At 42.2% G+C, this 22179-nt stretch overlaps 1 protein-coding gene across 2 annotated transcripts; it reads right to left on the bottom strand.

Annotated features, from left to right (window-relative positions):
• Positions 1 to 429: 429 nt before the first annotated feature.
• On the bottom strand, positions 430 to 15637 carry LOC138648269 (dynein light chain Tctex-type protein 2B-like). 2 transcript variants are annotated; one of them, XM_069737854.1, is made up of 5 exons: positions 15546 to 15637; positions 13494 to 13616; positions 11318 to 11467; positions 6378 to 6452; positions 430 to 2960 (listed from the first exon to the last, which is right to left on the bottom strand). In XM_069737854.1, exons 2-5 carry the CDS (start codon positions 13596 to 13598, stop codon positions 2613 to 2615), a joined length of 678 nt encoding a protein of 225 aa, XP_069593955.1. In that variant the 5' UTR covers positions 13599 to 13616; positions 15546 to 15637; the 3' UTR covers positions 430 to 2612. The 2 variants fall into 2 exon arrangements, with proteins under 2 accessions (XP_069593955.1, XP_069593957.1); XM_069737856.1 differs by having other exon boundaries at positions 2487 to 2960; positions 15518 to 15569.
• Between the last annotated feature and the right edge of the window lie 6542 nt (positions 15638 to 22179).

Raw genomic sequence — 22179 nt, 5'->3', positions numbered from 1 at the left:
TCACTGGTAGTCAAGGGGTTGACATGGCAGCCAGAGGCTAGCTGAAGGACCCATGTTCCTGCCATCTTGGTCCTCCTGTGAAGCGCCACATGTGGCTGGCCTTTGAAAGACAATGTCATTTTCGCCATATACCGTACTCCGTATATAGTGAAAATAATCAAACAATGTAGGAATCATCTGCCTTTTCCAATTTGAAAAATAAAGAAATTTTGAAGAATATTTGGTATTATCGTGTCCGTAAAAGATCGATCTTTCAAAATCCTAAAATTATTTAAACTGTATAAAAATTGGTATAAAAAAAAAAAAAGTGAAACTCCAGAATTGTCATTTTTTTGGTTGTCACGCTTTTCCCCAATAAAATGGACTAAACAATCAGAATGGAAAAATAAATAACATTACGGGTCTCAGAATATGGCGACCCAGACCAAATATTTTTCACAAAGTTCTTTAATTTTTTTTTTTTTAACCACTAATGTATATGTACAGGTCCTTCTCAAAAAATTAGCATATAGTGTTAAATTTCATTATTTACCATAATGTAATGATTACAATTAAACTTTCATATATTATAGATTCATTATCCACCAACTGAAATTTGTCAGGTCTTTTATTGTTTTAATACTGATGATTTTGGCATACAACTCCTGATAACCCAAAAAACCTGTCTCAATAAATTAGCATATTTCACCCATCCAATCAAATAAAAGTGTTTTTTAATAACAAACAAAAAAACCATCAAATAATAATGTTCAGTTATGCATTCAATACTTGGTCGGGAATCCTTTGGCAGAAATGACTGCTTCAATGCGGCGTGGCATGGAGGCAATCAGCCTGTGACACTGCTGAGATGTTATGGAGGCCCAGGATGCTTCAATAGCGGCCTTAAGCTCATCCAGAGTGTTGGGTCTTGTGTCTCTCAACTTTCTCTTCACAATATCCCACAGATTCTCTATGGGGTTCAGGTCAGGAGAGTTGGCAGGCCAATTGAGCACAGTAATACCATGGTCAGTAAACCATTTACCAGTGGTTTTGGCACTGTGAGCAGGTGCCAGGTCGTGCTGAAAAATGAAATCTTCATCTCCATAAAGCATTTCAGCCGATGGAAGCATGAAGTGCTCCAAAATCTCCTGATAGCTAGCTGCATTGACCCTGCCCTTGATGAAACACAGTGGACCAACACCAGCAGCTGACATGGCACCCCACACCATCACTGACTGTGGGTACTTGACACTGGACTTCAGGCATTTTGGCATTTCCTTCTCCCCAGTCTTCCTCCAGACTCTGGCACCTTGATTTCCGAATGACATGCAAAATTTGCTTTCATCAGAAAAAAGTACTTGGGACCACTTAGCAACAGTCCAGTGCTGCTTCTTTGTAGCCCAGGTCAGGTGCCTCTGCCGCTGTTTATGGTTCAAAAGTGGCTTTACCTGGGGAATGCGGCACCTGTAGCCCATTTCCTGCACACGCCTGTGCACGGTGGCTCTGGATGTTTCCACACCAGACTCAGTCCACTGCTTCCTCAGGTTCTCCAAGGTCTGGAATCGGTCCTTCTCCACAATCTTCCTCAGGGTCCGGTCTCCTCTTCTCGTTGTACAGCGTTTTCTGCCACATTGTTTCCTTCCAACAGACTTACCATTGAGGTGCCTTGATACAGCACTCTGGGAACAGCCTATTTGTTGAGAAATTTCTTTCTGGGTCTTACCCTCTTGCTTGAGGGTGTCAATGATGGCCTTCTTGACATCTGTCAGGTCGCTAGTCTTACCCATGATGGGGGTTTTGAGTAATGAACCAGGCAGGGAGTTTATAAAAGCCTCAGGTATCTTTTGCATGTGTTTAGAGTTAATTAGTTGATTCAGAAGATTAGGGTAATAGGTCGTTTAGAGAACCTTTTCTTGATATGCTAATTTATTGAGACAGGTTTTTTGGGTTATCAGGAGTTGTATGCCAAAATCATCAGTATTAAAACAATAAAAGACGTGACAAATTTCAGTTGGTGGATAATGAATCTATAATATATGAAAGTTTAATTGTAATCATTACATTATGGTAAATAATGAAATTTAACACTATATGCTAATTTTTTGAGAAGGACCTGTATATAAAAAAAAAATAAAACCTTATACATTTGGTATCACCGTAATTGCAATGACCCGAAGAATCAAAATTGCCAGGTAATTATTACTGCCATAATAACAAAACCTAAAAAAAACAATGATGGAATTGCACGTTTTTTACTTCTTTTTCTTCCCCGTATTTTTTAGTATATTAAATAGTAAAATAAAGCATGTCATTGAGAACTACAACTCCTAAACTACAAAAAAAAAAAAAAAAAGCTTTGTACGGCCATATTGATAGATAAAAACAAAAAAATTACGGCTCTTGGAAAAAAGGGAAGGAAAAAACAAAAGCGCAAAAAAAATGATCGCCAGTCATTAAAGGGTTAAGATGTGCTAACATTTTGGCAAAAATATAGGAATAAAAGCAGACTAACGTAGAAGTGGTGTAATGTTAGATACATTTGGCGCATGTTCAGACTGTCAGGTTTGCTTTATATTTACAAGATTGGTAAATTATTATATATATATATATATTCTATACAGTCTGTTCCATCTTCACTCATAATAAACCGCATACACTGTCACCACGCAGAACATGGTGGAGTTCTGGAAGCTACAGGAGGTGACGTTATCCGAGTACGAGTCCCACAGACATTGGCTGGTCATCAGAATGTCCTCCCGGTTCTTGCTCCCTACGGCCATGTTGCAGATGAGTTTGTATCGCGGTGGCGTGACTCTGCGGACCATTTTCTTGATATCCTCGCACAAGTTTTTGGTGAGGTCAGCAGACGTACTTGGGTCGTAAATCACGTTCCTCAGCTTTGCTGCTAAAAAATCCTGGATAAGTTCCTTCGCTTGGGAATATGGGAATCTTTGCGGAGGATTTGCAGACCCAGCAGGTACCTGATAAAAACAGCGTCAAAAAGGTTATTTAATTAAATGACTTTACCCCTTAGAAACCAGTCAGAGTCCCCTTATCCAGCCAAATTACATCTCTTGATTTGCACCGAGGAGGGGTAATGCCCACGAAACACGTGTCTACAAATTTAGATTCTGGTTTGGCCATTAAAGGGTCGATATCGACTTTTAGGATCGCGATTTCCTATAGGTGGCACTAGAGTTCAAGTCCTCTTCCTCTCAGAAGAGGAAATTTGCATATTAAAAGGTAACGTGACGCCTTCCATTATAATGTACATTTCATGCTCACGTATTTGACGGCAAATTGTAATTTATCACATTATAAAAAAAATTATCCTATTTTACCCCGGAAAATGTACTTCAAAGCACCCGCCACTAAGTGTATCCTTCGGTATAACTTTCTGGATACTGCCTGTTGTACAGTGCAGTCGGTCTCTAGGAGCTGAGACGGATTACAGACGTTGGGGGGGACTTTGTCTCTGCCCCTGATCTCCTGTCTATCAAGTGGGAAAACAGCACAGCAAAGAGGATTTCAGTTCAAGACAGATAAGCTATTGGACAATGGCAGAATCAATGTATGCTGGGATGTGAGGGAAGGGGAAGTTCTAGCTCCTATAGTGCTGGCAGAGTGTTGATAAAGATGAACCACCCATTTAAAAAAAAAAAAAAGATCATGAGAATCAAGACAGTTCCTAGATATATTTGACACAAATGGAATGTCTCTAGCAGCTAAGATGGTTTACAGACAGTGTGGGTTGGGGGATCTTTGTCTCGGCTCCTGTCTATCAAATTGGATACGAGCATAATAGAGAGACACATCTTCTTCATTTCAAGGCAGATAAGCCATTGGACAATGGCAGAATCAGTGAATACTGGACAGTGAGTATAAAGGAAGTTCCAGCTCTTATAGTGCTGGTAGAATACTAATAAAGATGAACCTCCATTAAAAAAAATGAACATGAGAATCAAGACAGTTCCTGGATATATTAGCCACAAGTGTAATATCTCTCTAGAAGCTAAGATGAAGTACAGGCAGCGAGAGCAGGTATTTGCCTCTACTCCTGTCTGTCATATTGGATAGGACCCTAACAGGCAGGTTTTCAGTTCAAGACAGAGAAGCCATTGGACAATGACAGAAGCAATGTATGCTGTAAAGTGAGGGAAGAGGAAGTTCCGACTCTTATAGTGCTGGCAGAATGCCGATAAAGATGAACCGCCCATTTAAAGAAAGACAACATGAGAATCGAGACAGTTCCAGCAACTATCAGGGTATGTTCACACGTTCCGGATTTCCATCCTTTTTTTTTTTTCAGGACTGTTTTTTAAAAAACTGCAGCTCTTGGCAGAAAACGCAGGTCCTTTTTTTGGTCCTTTTTTTTGTCCTTTTTTGATGCGTTTTTTGATCCTTTTTTTGATCCTTTTTTTATGCAGTTTTCTATGCGGAGTCTGTGTGTTTTCTAGGAAGTTTTTTTAGGGTTAAAATGGCTGAAAATACCCTAACCCTACCCCTAACTCTAACCCTACCCCTAACCCTACCCCTAACCCTATTCTAACCTTAGTGGAAAAAAAAAAAAATTCTTAATTTTTTTTTATTGTCCCTACCTATGGGGGTGACAAAGGGGGGGGGAGTGTCATTTACTATTTTTTTTTATTTTGATCACTGAGATAGATTATATCTCAGTGATCAAAATGCACTTTGGAACGAATCTGCCGGCCGGCAGATTCGGCGGGCGCACTGCGCATGCGCCCGCCATTTTGCAAGATGGCGGCGCCCAGGGAGAAGACGGCCGGACGGACACCGGGACGCCGGGTAAGTATAAGGGGGGGAGCTTAGGGCACGGGGGGGGGCATCGGAGCACGGGGCGGTGGGATTGGAGCACGGGGGGGGCGGGATCGGAGCACGGGGGGGCAGCCACACTCCGCCCACGCACTTCCGCCCGCTTCCCCGCACTTCCTGCTGCAGCGGTTCTGCACCACAAACCACAGTAAAACCCGTAGATATTTTTTTCATCTGCGGGTTTTACTGCGGGTTTGACCTCACAATGGAGGTCAATGGGTGCAGAACCGCTGCGGCTCCGAAAAAAGAAGTGACATGGTACTTCTTTTTTCCCGCAGCTATTCAGCGCGGCTTTTTTTTTTGATTTTCCGCATTGTGGGCACAGCAGTTCCTGTTTTCCATAGGGTACAATGTAATGTACCCTGCATGGAAAACAGCTGCGGACCCGCAGCGGGAAAATCGCGGCAATTCCGCATGAAAAAAAGGATCGTGTGAACATGGCCTCAGACATATGAGCACCAAAATCAGTTCAGCTAGCGAGGGATGATGACAGCGAGTTCGCGCTATGCTACAGGATTAAAGGTCCGGTCCCCATTTAGGAACCAATTCTTGCTCCAAAGCATCTCGTGTCTGCAGCGGGAAGGGGTGATATTGAGGATTACAGACCTCCGACATCCGGTGTGTATGGCGCGGTCAGGCCTGATGACGGGAGCGCTGCCATGTTACTTAGTGATCCTGTATTTCCAGCCTTGCACTGCTATTATGTTGCCGTTTTGACGCCTCTTCCTTTATAACATTCCGCCTTTTACGTGTTTTGAGCCGTGCTTTGTGAAAGTAAATGGCGGCTACTGTGTACATAATTGTTCCGTGTAGTGAGGACTTCTCGTGCAAACACACTTCACCGCCGATGCCATCTGACTCCGGGTCTGTACGCAGGACAAACAGCGGGCACTCCCTCGCCTGCTGGAATGCGGCTGACCATTGTCATTGTGCTGCAGCGTGCAAATAGTGGAAGGAAGAAAACCGCCACATCTCCAGTGTTTGCGTTGCGAACCTGATGGGTGAGGTGAACCTCAAAAGCAGCAAGGCGCTTCTGTCATAGCAGAACTATTGGGCTACAAAGGGCCCAAATACTGTTTTTGCAAAGGGGCCCTCTTCTGTCTGTCTGCCAAAATTAAAAAGTTCAGAAGAGCTATCCTCTGCGCTCCCAGGCAACATGTGTCAGACCTACACCGTCCTTTATTAAGCCAAAGACCACGTAGGTCCGAAACATGTTGCCTGTGATATTTCTTCTGCCCTTTTTTAATCTTTGTGCGGTCGTGTTCGACCATTTTTTGTGCCTTTTTATACTATCAGATGAATAAAACAATTATTTTAAGAAGATGTGAGTGCCGGCTATCCTTTGGACTGTTGATATGTGATATACTGGAATGTCTGGTGCAGAGGGTGGATGGCACAGAGGTACTTTCTACAAATTATTTTATTTTTTCTTTGATCTGGTGCAGCCATGCTCCATCCATGAGAACTATTACATAAGGTGATTATTATTATGCAATGCCAAGACTTGGGATATAAAGGGGATACGTCACATAGAAAAAGAGGGGTCTCTAATAAAAAGTCCGTACCTGTTCATTGATGATGGGGATGGGTTTGCGGTTCGGTGTGCGGGCTCTCGCCTTTCTTCTTAGAGCTGCCTGATTCTGAAACAGTTTTGAGAAGAAGTTCCATCACCATCAGGCCACGTTCACACGGTCAGTATTTGGTCAGTATTTTACATCAGTATTTGTAAGCCAAAACCAGGAGTGGAACAATCATATGCACCACTGCTGTATTTATCACCCACTCCTGGTTTTGGCTTACAAATACTGATGTAAAATACTGACCAAATGACTGGCCTTACAATAAGTCTTTCTATCTGCAAGAGGATTATTGGATTACTATATAATTAATTATGGTTAAAAAAAAAAATATATAATATATACAGGTCCTTCTCAAAAAATTAGCATATAGTGTTAAATTTCAGTATTTACCATAATGTAATGATTACAATTAAACTTTCATATATTATAGATTCATTATCCACCAACTGAAATTTGTCAGGTCTTTTATTGTTTTAATACTGATGATTTTGCCTTACAACTCCTGATAACCCAAAAAACCTGTCTCAATAAATTAGCATATCAAGAAAAGGTTCTCTAAACGACCTATTACCCTAATCTTCTGAATCAACTAATTAACTCTAAACACATGCAAAAGATACCTGAGGCTTTTATAAACTCCCTGCCTGGTTCATTACTCAAAACCCCCATCATGGGTAAGACTAGCGACCTGACAGATGTCAAGAAGGCCATCATTGACACCCTCAAGCAAGAGGGTAAGACCCAGAAAGAAATTTCTCAACAAATAGGCTGTTCCCAGAGTGCTGTATCAAGGCACCTCAATGGTAAGTCTGTTGGAAGGAAACAATGTGGCAGAAAACGCTGTACAACGAGAAGAGGAGACCGGACCCTGAGGAAGATTGTGGAGAAGGACCGATTCCAGACCTTGGGGAACCTGAGGAAGCAGTGGACTGAGTCTGGTGTGGAAACATCCAGAGCCACCGTGCACAGGCGTGTGCAGGAAATGGGCTACAGGTGCCGCATTCCCCAGGTAAAGCCACTTTTGAACCATAAACAGCGGCAGAGGCGCCTGACCTGGGCTACAGAGAAGCAGCACTGGACTGTTGCTAAGTGGTCCCAAGTACTTTTTTCTGATGAAAGCAAATTTTGCATGTCATTCGGAAATCAAGGTGCCAGAGTCTGGAGGAAGACTGGGGAGAAGGAAATGCCAAAATGCCTGAAGTCCAGTGTCAAGTACCCACAGTCAGTGATGGTGTGGGGTGCCATGTCAGCTGCTGGTGTTGGTCCACTGTGTTTCATCAAGGGCAGGGTCAATGCAGCTAGCTATCAGGAGATTTTGGAGCACTTCATGCTTCCATCGGCTGAAATGCTTTATGGAGATGAAGATTTCATTTTTCAGCACGACCTGGCACCTGCTCACAGTGCCAAAACCACTGGTAAATGGTTTACTGACCATGGTATTACTGTGCTCAATTGGCCTGCCAACTCTCCTGACCTGAACCCCATAGAGAATCTGTGGGATATTGTGAAGAGAAAGTTGAGAGACGCAAGACCCAACACTCTGGATGAGCTTAAGGCCGCTATTGAAGCATCCTGGGCCTCCATAACATCTCAGCAGTGTCACAGGCTGATTGCCTCCATGCCACGCCGCATTGAAGCAGTCATTTCTGCCAAAGGATTCCCGACCAAGTATTGCGTGCATAACTGAACATTATTATTTGATGTTTTTTTTGTTTGTTATTAAAAAACACTTTTATTTGATTGGATGGGTGAAATATGCTAATTTATTGAGACAGGTTTTTTGGGTTATCAGGAGTTGTATGCCAAAATCATCAGTATTAAAACAATAAAAGACCTGACAAATTTCAGTTGGTGGATAATGAATCTATAATATATGAAAGTTTAATTGTAATCATTACATTATGGTAAATAATGAAATTTAACACTATATGCTAATTTTTTGAGAAGGACCTGTAATTTAGTTTAGACACTTTGTGGATACATTGCATGACTTATGTTGTAGTGCACTGACCCTGATATACAGCCTGTATAAAGCGCCCCAGAGCTGAATTCATGATTCGGCAAGTTGTTAATGGAAACTGTCAGTAGGCTTGTTGACAGACCACAATTATAGTTAGCTTGTTCCTTTATTCAATAGTTCATGTTGTAAAGCGGACTCTTTCCGGAAGGCAAATTACCAAGGCAAGTTCTAAACAGACAGTAAGTCAGCAAATGATGCTGGGAAGAATTCAAGGCTGAAGCTGGCAGAATTGTAAATGCAGCTCTGGACTGTCAGAATATGATCACGTGTAGCTATGGACATATGTTTTAGACAGAATGATTTTATAAATCATTTATGTAGAGGGGCTGCCCGATGCAAACAAGTGATCACCAATGCACAAAATGGGTGAAAAATGACTGCATTGTGGGGGGTCTGACCGCTCGGCAAAATATGAAGGGGCACTTCCCGTTAGATAATAAGAGGAGCAGCAGGTTGGATTCCCGACCTATTCATTCTCTATGGGGCTGAGGGGAAAAGTCAAGTGCCGCGTTTGGCAGCTTTAAAGGGAATGAATGGAGCTGAAATCAAACATGCGCATTGCTGCTCCATTCTAACTGAGATAAAAGTGCCTCGTGCGGACCCCAGCAGTCAGACCCCCACCAATCATTAAGTTTTCACCTATCCTGTGTATAGCTGATAACTTCTTTTCACTAGACAACCCCTTTAAAATGGTCATTGTACTTTCAGCAAACTTTGCATAAATCAATAGTACAAGAAAATATCACAAACCTTGCAAGATATCTTATAAGAAACAAATATGCTTCTTTTTCTCCACTAATGAGCCACTTTCCTGCCTTCCGAGCTCCTTATTCACTCTGAAAAGAAGCTAAGATCCATCTGACTCAAGACAAGACTGACTGTCAGCTCACTGCATATCAGAATACAGCTGCCTATGAAAGTCAATGCAGAGGGTAAAAGGAGGGGAAGCCACACACAGACAATGCTGCTGCTTTCTAGTAAATGTTTTATTTAACACCATTACTGGATTTAAAGTTACACTACGGTACTCTGGATGGCTGAATAATGTTCTTCATTATGTTTCTGTGCTACATACAGGCAGGAGAGCAAGAATCCCCCATGTCTCTGTGTGCTACGTACAGTGGGGCAAAAAAGTATTTAGTCAGTGAGCAATAGTGCAAGTTCCACCACTTAAAAAGATGAGAGGCGTCTGTAATTTACATCATAGGTAGACCTCAACTATGGCAGACAAACTGAGGAAAAAAAATCCAGAAAATCACATTGTCTGTTTTTTTAACATTTTATTTGCATATTATGGTGGAAAATAAGTATTTGGTCAGAAACAAAATTTCATCTCAATACTTTGTAATATATCCTTTGTTGGCAATGACAGAGGTCAAACGTTTTCTGTAAGTCTTCACAAGGTTGCCACACACTGTTGTTGGTATGTTGGCCCATTCCTCCATGCAGATCTCCTCTAGAGCAGTGATGTTTTTGGCTTTTCGCTTGGCAACACGGACTTTCAACTCCCTCCAAAGGTTTTCTATAGGGTTGAGATCTGGAGACTGGCTAGGCCACTCCAGGACCTTGAAATGCTTCTTACGAAGCCACTCCTTCGTTGCCCTGGTGGTGTGCTTTGGATCATTGTCATGTTGAAAGACCCAGCCACGTTTCATCTTCAATGCCCTTGTTGATGGAAGGAGGTTTGCACTCAAAATCTCACGATACATGGCCCCATTCATTCTTTCATGTACCCTGATCAGTCGTCCTGGCCCCTTTGCAGAGAAACAGCCCCAAAGCATGATGTTTCCACCACCATGCTTTACAGTAGGTATGGTGTTTGATGGATGCAACTCAGTATTCTTTTTCCTCCAAACACGACAAGTTGTGTTTCTACCAAACAGTTCCAGTTTGGTTTCATCAGACCATAGGACATTCTCCCAAAACTCCTCTGGATCATCCAAATGCTCTCTAGCAAACTTCAGACGGGCCTGGACATGTACTGGCTTAAGCAGTGGGACACGTCTGGCACTGCAGGATCTGAGTCCATGGTGGCGTAGTGTGTTACTTATGGTAGGCCTTGTTACATTGGTCCCAGCTCTCTGCAGTTCATTCACTAGGTCCCCCCGCGTGGTTCTGGGATTTTTGCTCACCGTTCTTGTGATCATTCTGACCCCACGGGGTGGGATTTTGCGTGGAGCCCCAGATCGAGGGAGATTATCAGTGGTCTTGTATGTCTTCCATTTTCTAATTATTGCTCCCACTGTTGATTTCTTCACTCCAAGCTGGTTGGCTATTGCAGATTCAGTCTTCCCAGCCTGGTGCAGGGCTACAATTTTGTTTCTGGTGTCCTTTGACAGCTCTTTGGTCTTCACCATAGTGGAGTTTGGAGTCAGACTATTTGAGGGTGTGCACAGGTGTCTTTTTATACTGATAACAAGTGTAAACAGGTGCCATTACTACAGGTAATGAGTGGAGGAAAGAGGAGACTCTTAAAGAAGAAGTTACAGGTCTGTGAGAGCCAGAAATCCTGATTGTTTGTTTCTGACCAAATACTTATTTTCCACCATAATATGCAAATAAAATGTTAAAAAAACAGACAATGTGATTTTCTGGATTTTTTTTTCTCAGTTTGTCTCCCATAGTTGAGGTCTACCTATGATATAAATTACAGACGCCTCTCATCTTTTTAAGTGGTGGAACTTGCACTATTGCTGACTGACTAAATACTTTTTTGCCCCACTGTATAAGATGTACAGTATGATGGCAGATAGTCTCCACCCACCAGCTCAGAGACAAGTGGAAATTGGAGGAAGCATGCAGGATATGAGTCATATAATGCCAAAAATAATGTAATTCTTCATGTATGGATTATATAATGAATTATTTCCATTACCCGCATCCACACCAGCAATGGCTCTTTTACCTTAAGCCTCATTGTCATCCGTTGAGCAGCCAGGAGACCGGACAGACTGATGGATTGTGTCGTTTTTTTTGGTTCTGTAGGTTTTGAAGGTCCTTCACTTAGCAGAGGTTTCACAGTTGAGGTTCCCCTGGAGCTTTGGGCCACTGCAGGCTTAAATAGACAAAGTACTGTGGAATCGATTATTATAACTGCCCCAGTCCTCATACCCCCCCCCCCCCCCGCACCACAATGTACGCATAGGGGTAGGAAGAAGAGTTTAGCTCTATATTTATTAATGTGTATTAATTCTTTTTAACTGCGCCCTTTAGAATTGGAACAATCTGACATCATTTTAGAGATTTGTAAAAAATTGCAGAGGCAAAAACCACGGCAATTTTCAATAAATAATATCACAGAATGTTTCTCCATCTGTGCACAAAAGATCAGGATACAGAACTAATTAAGTCATTAAAACCAAACGTCCTAATTACTTAGGAACAATAAGTAATTTCCATAAGTGGAAACGGTGACCTAGTGCTGACATCCATTACATGTAGGAGAGATAAGCCCAATACTTATTGTTTGTCTTCTCAGACTGGGCTCCATGTCAAGGAATTAACCTCTTGAGACTTGAGTCTGGCGCATTTCGGGACTCCACGGGGGCCCTCACACACTATAGGCAGCAGTCTGCCGTACGATGATTTGGCCAATCGTTCTGCTTGTGGTTATGTACCCCACAACTCCTCAGAGCCCCTCTGCTGGACTCCTCTATCCATGGCTTCTCTCGCCAATAACAAAAGGATAGGCAGTCCGAAATCGGACATGCCAGATCCTTATCTCCTGAGACATCAGCTGATGCCACCGATATCGGAGGGTCCGGCCAACGTTGGCCTAATGTCGAGTTCACATGTAAACTTAACCTAATATGTATAGGGGGCATTTAGTGTCACTGTCCAGTTATGACCCCTTTTTCCCATAGAGCGAGCCACTCGCCCCTTACATCTGTTGGTGACCATGTACCCAGATCCATGTCTGTAATACAAATAATAAAGGGTGGTCAAAAGGCCAAGTTTAAGGACATTTAAGAAGGTTTTTGCTGTGTATGTTGTGTCTCGGGTGTAGGAAGAAATGACTTGTTAATAAAGGTTTCGCTGTGAGGCTTCAGGAGTGCATGTACAATGTCTTGGGAGATGCCCCTCTATAATTCTCATCTAAAGTAATAGTGAGACAACACCTTTAAACCCACTCAGTTTTGAAAATTAAAGGGGTTATGCCATTCATTATCTTCCCACAGGTGGTAAATGTATGATTTTCAGGGTGGGGGTTCTAACCAATGGGTTGAGAAAGAAGTTCTGAAAGTTCACCATGTGTTCAGTGAGTTCTACCGCTTCATTAAAGAGAACTTTTCACTGGATTTTTTAATTTAACCTGATCCCGTCTTCCAATTGTCACTGCTCTACTGATTCTGGAACAGTTTTCCTTTTTCTTCTGTGATCCTCCATTCCAAAGTTACAACCGCCAAGGTAGTATTCGTGTAAATTGCCCCTTAGATCCACTGGGCGTACACAACAGAACGTCTGTGGGCGGGGCCGTGTTTTGATTGGCCAGTGTCAGAGGAGAAAAGGAAAACTCCCACAAAGAAGTTCTTTGGTACATGCCCAGTCGGAGAAAGGGAAAATTTACACCATTTCTGGGGGGCATAACTTTGAAATGGAGGGGCATAGAAGAAAAAGGAAAACTGTTCTAAAATCAGTAAAGCAGCACCAATGGGAGGAGGTGCACTGTGTTAAGAAAAAAAAATCCAATGAAAGCTCCCCTTTAAGGGATTATTTTGTTAAAGAAATAAAGTAATAGGGATTATTTTGAGGGTCTGATCAACTGGATTTACAGACCACTTTGTTCACACATAGACCTTTAAGACACCTGTTCTTGTGACCAGTGGGGGTAAAGCAGATGGACCCTCAACAATCATACCTCTACCCCCTGTGGACAACCCCTTTGTTGTAACCTAGATTAAATAATATTTATAAAAGGGCAACATCATAATGTGCTCCCGTCTTCCCCTTAATTGAGCGAGCGTAGCCCGCCGCCTTCTGCACCAATATCGGGAGCTTCTCACAACATTCTGCAGCACGAGCCCCATGACCCTGCATTAACACATGGGGATCTGTACACACACGGCGTCTTGTGGTCTTACATTTTTTACAGCTGCAGGATCACTATCCCGATTAGTTGCTCGAAAAGTTACACGCGATAGTTTCACGGCTCCGAGTTTCTTGCTCTCAATGGTGGCGTCCATCATTTCAGAGGATCTAAGGATCTAAACACAAAAGCATCCAGAGTTGAGTTTGTAGCTTCTTTCATTGACATTTTAGCAAGAAAGAGTCTTAGGTGAAACAAGAAAAAAATAAAGTCCGACACTTTAACATCATTAAAAGATGTGAGCAGCTTTCGTAGCAATTTTTTAATGGATGTATTTTGGGCTAAAAATTAGTTTTGTAATTGGTTTGTATTAAAAATGTTACCCCATTTGGCAAACTCTCCTGTCAGAATCAGCTCGACCGCTGACCATGGGTGGTGTATTGCAATTCAGCCGCCATCAAGAGAATGGAACTAAGTTGCAGTACCACAGACAGCCTGTAGCCAGGGGTGGTGCTATTTCTGAAAAAAGTTTATTTATTTTTTTCTTGAATCCAGAACAAAAAATGTAATTAGGAAACTTCCTTTTACCCAGTGCACCATTTTCTCTAGTATATTCTGAATCCTACTCATTGTTAAAAATATGGAGCCTTATAAGAGCAACTTCCACTACAATCTCTCCAAAAGACCACTTATTTATTCAGACCACATATCTAGCTTTTTTTTTATTTTATTTTTTTAACATTTTTACCATGTATTGAGCATATTGGTCACCTTTAGCTTGGAAAGTGGTAGATCCAGCATTCGACCAGTAGGTTAAAAACATTAACGTTCATTCCATAATTTACAATCCAAAAATACAAAACAAGCTGGACATTTTCCGACACATTTCGAACCTTCTTCCCAGGGTCTTCATCATTGCATAGGTCGTTTTGATCAAAAACCAAGGAGTAGGGTGGGAAACGCATCGGAAGATCGCAACTATGTTTTGTCCTATTGGATTCTAAATTATGGAATGAAAATGTACTGTATGGTTCTTTGTTTGTTTTTCAATTATTTTTAGAATGTTGATTCATTTTTTTCCCCCCAATTTATTTTTAGAACGTTGATTTTTTTTTCTCCAATTGTTAGAACGTTGATTTATTTATTTATTTAGGGGGGGGGGGGGGCAAGTATTTTTAGAGCGTTGATGTTTTTAACCTGGTGGACGGGTGTTGGATTTACCTCTCTCCAAGCCATAGTCACTGCTACCACGGCAAAGTCTGATCCTTGCGCTGCCCTCCTCATGAAGACTTATATTTCCGTGCTCAACAGAGACCACATTTCAGTGCACTTTTGGGTGGTCGTCCAAGCGAGGTCTCGCTATATATAATAGTCTTTTCTTATTTACTACCAATGACCAATTTGTGAGAGCCCACCTGCCATGACAAGGTGACCTCATTAACATTGACCCTACACTGATATTTTCCGATTCCCCCCCCCCCAGACATGGGCGTGTACTGAAACCTGTCCCCTTGCATTGGGGAAAAGGTGGGAACCCCTTACACATTAGATGGTCAACTGCTCCCACTGAATAATGGCCGGCAAATCCAACATTAATCTATTATGTATAACCAGACAATTTTTTATTTTTTTTTTTAAATTTAAATTCTAAAAATGTTTTTTGCAATTGGGTTTTATTAAAACTTATACACCCTTTTGCTGTTACAAGCTCTTTGTTTCACTGCACATTCAACTTTTGATGTGGTCAGAAATCCACTTAAAGGAGCTAAAAAAAAAAAAAAAAAATATAAGAGTTACAAATTCCCCATTAGACCATCATACCGGGCTCACTGATAGATCCTCGGTTAGCTCATTCTGGAGCTAGAAACAGACACTGCAACACAGAGGATAGAGAATGTAAACCGTGTCAATTTTTTAATGAAATCCAATTGCAAAAATTATGTTTAGTCCCAAATGCTTGTGTTTACGCAAGAAAAAAAAAGTAATATAATTTAAAATGATTCCAATATTCGGTATTTGCATGCGTGAGTGTTCTGCGCCCAGACTCTACAGGTTTCCCATGGCTTGTGTAGCTCTTACAATTGGCAGATATTGTTTGTGCTCTTACATCCGTTCCTCCGTCGCCGGTCTGACTCCTGGACGAGCCCCTTCCAGCGTCCGATCCCGAGGTCTCCCTGCAGCGAGCGGTGAAGCAGACTGGCCGCTTCCTGGAGGAGCGTTTAATACTCTGCTCTGTTTACAGGTAGGTTTCCAACGCTCTTGACTCGCTATCAATTATACTTTATTTTGACGACTTCATTCGGCTGCTGGTTCTGCAAACATAACAACAGAACAGGCGAGTTATGGACGCCGAAACAGGGCGTGATTAACCCCTAATGCAACAGGCAGTTTTAGCCTTAAAGGAACATCAGAAAATGACTTCTTGTTTAAAGCAGATTATTTTTATTAAATGTATTTTTCTCAGGGCTGTGGAGTCGGTAAGCCACAGTTGCGACTCCTGGATTTTATCAGGTTCCGACTCCTTCATAAATGCCCAATTTGTAACAATAAATTTACTGTTGTCAAATATTAACATCGTGCTTATTCAGTTTCTCACCATCATATAAGTAATCAGACCACTTAGAGCAAAAACTATATTTATTAGAATATAGCAAATAACCTTTATAAACTTTCCTAAACTCTTGTAAGTAAATATGCAATAAACACTGTTATGCAGTTAATATGAAGAAATCTATAAATTTGTCCTCAGAAAAAGTATTGCCTCTGTCAGATCCTCCTTCATGGATGCCCTCAAATCTGATCTAATTATTTTGAGAGCAGAGAACAACCTCTCCACACTAACTTGGGTTGGTGGCAAAGCAGTAACCACTCGTGCAACATCTCTGACACTGTCAGGATACAGAGGAATCGCTTGTTGCACTGTTATTTTTGATGAACGGTCAAATTTCTCAATTTCTTTTAGTGCACATGAGAAATTCTGCTGAAATGTACTGGCTGTGTTCTTTGATGGGGATGACTCGTCTATGCGGGAACGCTTTGCACGGTCCTTGTGATCCAAATATTTTTCAAAATTAAATTCTTCATCAGTTGATGAGGGTGAAGATGTGGCAGGACGAACCAAATTCTTCTTGTTCCTCCTGACTGTTCTGCAACCCTTTCATCCTTACTGCTATTTCAAACAGAGCTTCTTTTCATTAAGTTAGCTGTTGATCATCTAGAAGAATCCGATGCATTGGGTCTACATAAACAGCTGCCAAAAGAATGTTATTTTGTAATAGTAGCTCCTCTCTCCGTTTCATTGATGTAGCAATGCCACTTGCAATTAACCCTCCTCTTTGGGACAGGCGAAACATCAGGTTCTTCTACTCCTTTAAGAAAATAGCTGGAGTTAAGTCCTCTGCTTGTAATTTTTTAGTCACTGTAAATGGGTGCTCTAGCAATTTTTCCAGCTCAGTCACCTGATTCCACTGACTTTCATTTAGCGTCAGTTGAGGGTTTGCCATGTCTACAAGAAAGGTTTTCAGTTCAACCAAGCGCTGAATCATTAAAGGGCCACTGTCACCCCCCTCCAGTCTGTTATAAACTAAAAGAGCCACCTTGTGCAGCAGTAATGCTGCATTCTAACAAGGTGGATCTTTTAGTTTTTTGTTCATGTATTCCCAAAATAAAGCGCTTTGAAACTTATCCAAAATACCTCTATTTGTCCATGGAGGCGGGTCCTCACTCCCCAGCTTGAACCGGTACTCTGCCGTCACTCACATCTTCAGGGGCTTTCGGCGTTGCCCCCTCCGCGCTTTTTTCGCTTCAAAACCGGCGCCTGCGCTGTGTACAACTGTGTGGGGCAGGCGCAGTGAGCTCTGGCCATCTGATGTCCCAGCCAGGCTTGCAGACTGCGCCTGTGCGGGCAGTGCGGCCACCCACCTTGGGAATCCCAGCCCCGCAGTGTGTTATGCATTATGCACAGTGCGGGGCTGGGATTCATAGGCAGGGCGGCCGCACAGGTGCAGTCTGCAAGCCTGGCTATGACGTCAGACGGCCAGAGCTTACTGCGCCTGCCCCACACAGTTGTACACAGCGCAGGCGCCGGTTTTGAAGCGAAAAAAAGCGCGGAGGGGGCGGCGCCGAAAGCCCCTGAAGATGTGAGTGATGGCAGAGTACCGGTTCAAGCTGGGGAGTGAGGACCCACCTCCGTGGACAAAGAGAGGTATTTTGGATAAGTTTCAAAGTGCTTTATTTTGGGAATAAATGAACAAAAAACTAAAAGAGCCACCTTGTTAGAATGCAGCATTACTGCTGCACAAGGTGGCTCTTTTAGTTTACGAGTTTAGTTTTAGTTACTTTAGTTTAGTTTAGTTACTTTTTCATATAACGGCTGGAGGGGGTGACAGTGGCCCTTTAAGTAAGTACTGCCCCATCGTGTGGCTTGATCAATAATTGCCCCTTTTCCAGCACGTCTCTTCAAAATTGAGTCAACTTTAGGGGTTCTAGCAACGGTAGCCAATTTTCTCACCTTGCCAATCAGTGCAGCAGCATGTCCTTCTTGCAGACTGTCTCTTATAGCCAGCTGTAGCGTATGCACAACACAGCGCATGTGATGAATGAAAGAACGTATTGACACAGTTTCAACAAGATCATCTAAACTATCATGTTGCTGTTCATCTGAAGCAACTTCAGTTTGCTCCTCAGTTACAATACTGTGTTCCTCTATTTCAACATTTCTGTGTCTGTGGACCCAGAATGTTCTTCCAGCTGCTGGTCACCATCATTACTCTCATTCATTAGCTTAATAGTACTTATCATATTTGAAGCATTGTCAGTTACGACAGAAAGAACTTGCTCTTTTTTTAAGTTCATAGTCTTTCAGAACCTTTTCCACCAAGACCTGGAGAAACTCACTTTTACTGCCAATGTCTTGGTAACTATTTCTTTTGTGTCACAAACAAATCGGACATTGATGGCAAAATAGTTCACTCTGTGACGTATGCAGGCATCCATTTTAAGAAACAGAAAGCGTCCCTTGAGAGTTTTTTTAAGTTATTCCTTTTGTTTAAAAGCTTCTTCGATTACTAATTTTCTAATACTCTCTCTCTCCAGAGAAACACCAAGCTTGCGGGCCATTTCCCCATTCAGACACATAAAAGCTGGTCGTGAAAATAATGAAATAGGCACACTATCCTTTACAACAAGCTCTTTGATCTGTTTTTTAAATGTATGTACTGTCATTGTCAGAGTAACTTTGTCACTGACAAAATATCTTGCAACTAATGGCTGCAAAGTTCTCTGCTCCTTTGTTTGGCTGGAAGAGCTGGGCACTGGTTCATTGGTTTGGATGCAGTCTTTCTCATCCACTGCTTCTGGATGAAAGCGCTGTAAATGTCTCTTTAGATTAGAAGCTCTGGTAGGAGCATTTTTATCTTTGCTTGAATATGCACTGATCTTGGTTTCACAGCATTTGTTTTCGTCTGGATCATTTGTCATACACTGACAGACATATTGTTTTCTATCTTGAGTGATGGTGAAATGTTCAAATACAGCTGATTTAATGTAACGCTTCTTTGACATTCTCAGGTTTTTAATTCTGCATTCACAATCCAAATGACAATTGTTTTTCCTAAAAACAATTATACAAAATTATTGCCAGGTCGTACAACTGATATAGTGGTCAGTAATACTGTTATTCCTCATGTACTCAGTTAACTGATGCAAAGTTTGTTGTTCTGAGTAGCAGCTGTGAGACGCTTGGAAGACTCACACCAAACATCTAGTCTAGAGGAGGAGCTTTACTACTAAGAATTTGCCACACATTTTCACTTTCAGTTTCATACATTGTAAGTAGGGGGGTTGGGGCAGCATGAGGTTAACCAAGTATAAGATTAGATAAGGGCCGTGGAGAACAGTGACACACAAGAAGTAAAGGTACCTTCACACATAACGATATTGTTAACGATATCGTTGCTATTTGTGACGTAGCAACGATATCGTTAATGAAATCGTTATGTGTGACAGCGACCAACGATCAGGCCCCTGCTGGGAGATCGTTGGTCGCTGAACAAAGTCCAGAACTTTATTTCGTCGCTGGACTCCCTGGAGACATCGCTGGATCGGCGTGTGTGACACCGATCCAGTGATGTCTTCACTGGTAACCAGGGTAAACATCGGGTAACTAAGCGCAGGGCCGCGCTTAGTAACCCGATGTTTACCCTGGTTACCATGCTAAAAGTAAAAAAAAACAAACAGTACATACTTACCTACAGCCGTCTGTCCTCCAGCGCTGGGCTCTGCACTCCTCCTGTACTGGCTGTGAGCCGGAAAGCAGAGCGGTGACGTCACCGCTCTGCTTTCCGGCTCCCAGACAGTACAGGAGGAGAGCAGAGAAGCAGAGCGCAGCGCTGGAGGACAGACAGCGGTAGGTAAGTATCTAGTGTTTGTTTTTTTTTACTTTTAGCATGGTAACCAGGGTAAACATCGGGTTACTAAGCGCGGCCCTGCGCTTAGTTACCCGATGTTTACCCTGGTTACCGGCATCGTTGGTCGCTGGAGAGCGGTCTGTGTGACAGCTCTCCAGCGACCAAACAGCGACGCTGCAGCGATCCGAATCGTTGTCGGTATCGCTGCAGCGTCGCTTAATGTGAAGGGGCCTTAAGAAATGTCTCTATCTCCAGCAGAACTGCTTATCACTGTTGTTCATAGTTTGATAGAACATATATATTTGAGTAACATTTATAAAATTCATATGAAAGTTCAATTATGAAATATTAATACATTTTTTTTTAAAGCTGGAGTCGGTACATTTCTACCGACTCCAACCAAAACTAACTCCGACTCCACGACTCCGACTCCACAGCCCTGATTTTTCTATCTACATTTTGGCAATTTTTTTTGTATTTAAAAAAATCGGTACATATAAAAAATATATATTTAGCAATTTTACAATATTGACAGTGACTACTGGGGCTGTTTTAGACTCCTACTTCCTGTTTTGTTTGTAACAGAAGATATTTCAAAAGTCTCATTATCATCACAGGCAGGATTACTATAACCGGTAACATCTCTATAAGAAGCTGATAATACAGGATCCACCAGTCACAATAAACGATGTCACAGTTCACCTTCACCTCCTCCCTTCACAATGACCTGACTGCAGGAGTGATTTTGGCCCACTCCTCCATACAAATCTTTAGATCTTTCAGGTTTCGGGGCTGTTGCTGGGTAACATCGAGTTTCAGTTCCCTACAAAGATTTTCTATTGGGTTTAGGCATGGAGACTGACTAGGCCACTCCAGGACCTTGAAATGCTTCTTACAGAACCACTCGTTAGTTGCCCTGGCTGTGTGTTTTGGGTCATTGTGATGCTGGAAGACCCAGCCACGATCCATCTTCAATTCTCTGAGGGAAGGGAGGAGGTTGTTGGCTAAAATCTCGTGATACATGTTCCCATCCATCCTCCCTTCAATATGGTGGAGTCGTCCTGTCCCCTTTGTAGAAAAGCACTCAAGTATGATGTTTCCCCCGTTATGATTCACTGTTGGACAGTGTTCTTGGGGTTGTACTCTTCCTTCTAACTAAAAAAAAAACGTCAAGTGGAGTAGATACCAAAAAGTTATATTTTGGTTCCATGTGACCACATTACCTTCTCCCATGCCGCCTCCTGGATCATCCAGATGGTCATTGCCGAACTGCAAACAGGCCTGGACATGTGCTGGTGTGAGCAGGGGGATCTTGTGTGCAATGCAGGATTTTAATCCATGATTACATAGTGTGTATTTAACGGTAATGTTTGAGACTCTGGTCTCAGCCCTCTTCGGAACATTGACCAGGTCCTCCTGTGTAGTTCTGGGCTGATTCCTGACCTTTCTCAGAATCATCCTTAACCCAAGAGGCGCGATCTTGCATGGAACCCCAAACTGAGGAAAATTGACAGTCTTCTTGTATTCCTGCCATTCTCTAATAATTGTGCCAACAGTTGTCACCTTCTCACCAAGCTGCTGGCCTATTGTCCTGTAGCCCATCCCAGCCTTGTGCAACTCTACAAATTTGTCCCTGGTGTCCTTAGTCAGCTCTTTGGTCCTGGCCATGGTGGAGAGGTTGGAATGTGATTGATTGATTGTGTGCACAGGTGTCTTTGTAGGTGGGAAAACTTGCAAAATACATATAAAATGAGTATATATGTGTGTACAAGTGCTTCTCACTAACATAGAATATCAACAAAAAGTTAATTTATTTCAGTTCTTTAATACAAAAAGTGTATCTCTTATATAGTCATTACACACAGTGATCTATTTAATGTGTTTATTTCTATTAATGTTGATGATTATGACTTAACAGCAAACGAAAACCCAAAAGTCATTATCTCAGTAAATTAGAATTAAAAAAATAACACCTACACAGGCTTCCTACGTATTTAAAAAGGTCCCTTAGTCTGTTTCAGTAGCCTCCACAAACATGGGGAAGACTGCTGACTTGGCAGATGTCCAGAAGGCAGTCACTGACACACTCCACAAGGGGGGTAAGCCACAAAAGGTCATTGCTAAAGAAGCCGGCTGTCCACAGAGTGCTGTATCCAAGCATATTAATGGAAAGTTGAGTGGAAGGAAAAAGTGGTAGAAAAAGGTGCACAAGCAACCGGGATAATCGCAGCCTTGAAAGGATTGTTAAGAAAGGGCCATGCAAAAATTTGAGGGAGATTCACAAGGAGTCATTGCTTCAAGAGCCACCACACACAGACGTGTCCAGGACATGGG

Source organism: Ranitomeya imitator, chromosome 8 (assembly GCF_032444005.1).
Source record: "Ranitomeya imitator isolate aRanImi1 chromosome 8, aRanImi1.pri, whole genome shotgun sequence".
Taxonomy (NCBI): Eukaryota; Metazoa; Chordata; class Amphibia; order Anura; family Dendrobatidae; genus Ranitomeya; species Ranitomeya imitator.
The sequence above is the reverse complement of the archived record's forward strand: the minus strand, read 5'-3'. Positions and strand labels throughout refer to the sequence as shown.

Coding starts and splice junctions, on each gene's coding strand:
- LOC138648269 (XM_069737854.1), bottom strand. CDS start 13,598: ATGATGGACGCCACCATTGAGAGCAAGAAACTCGGAGCCGTGAAACTA. Junction 11,468..13,493: donor ATCCTGCAGCTGTAAAAAAT/GTAAGACCACAA, acceptor TGTCTATTTAAG/CCTGCAGTGGCCCAAAGCTC. Junction 6,453..11,317: donor GGATGACAATGAGGCTTAAG/GTAAAAGAGCCA, acceptor AAACTGTTTCAG/AATCAGGCAGCTCTAAGAAG.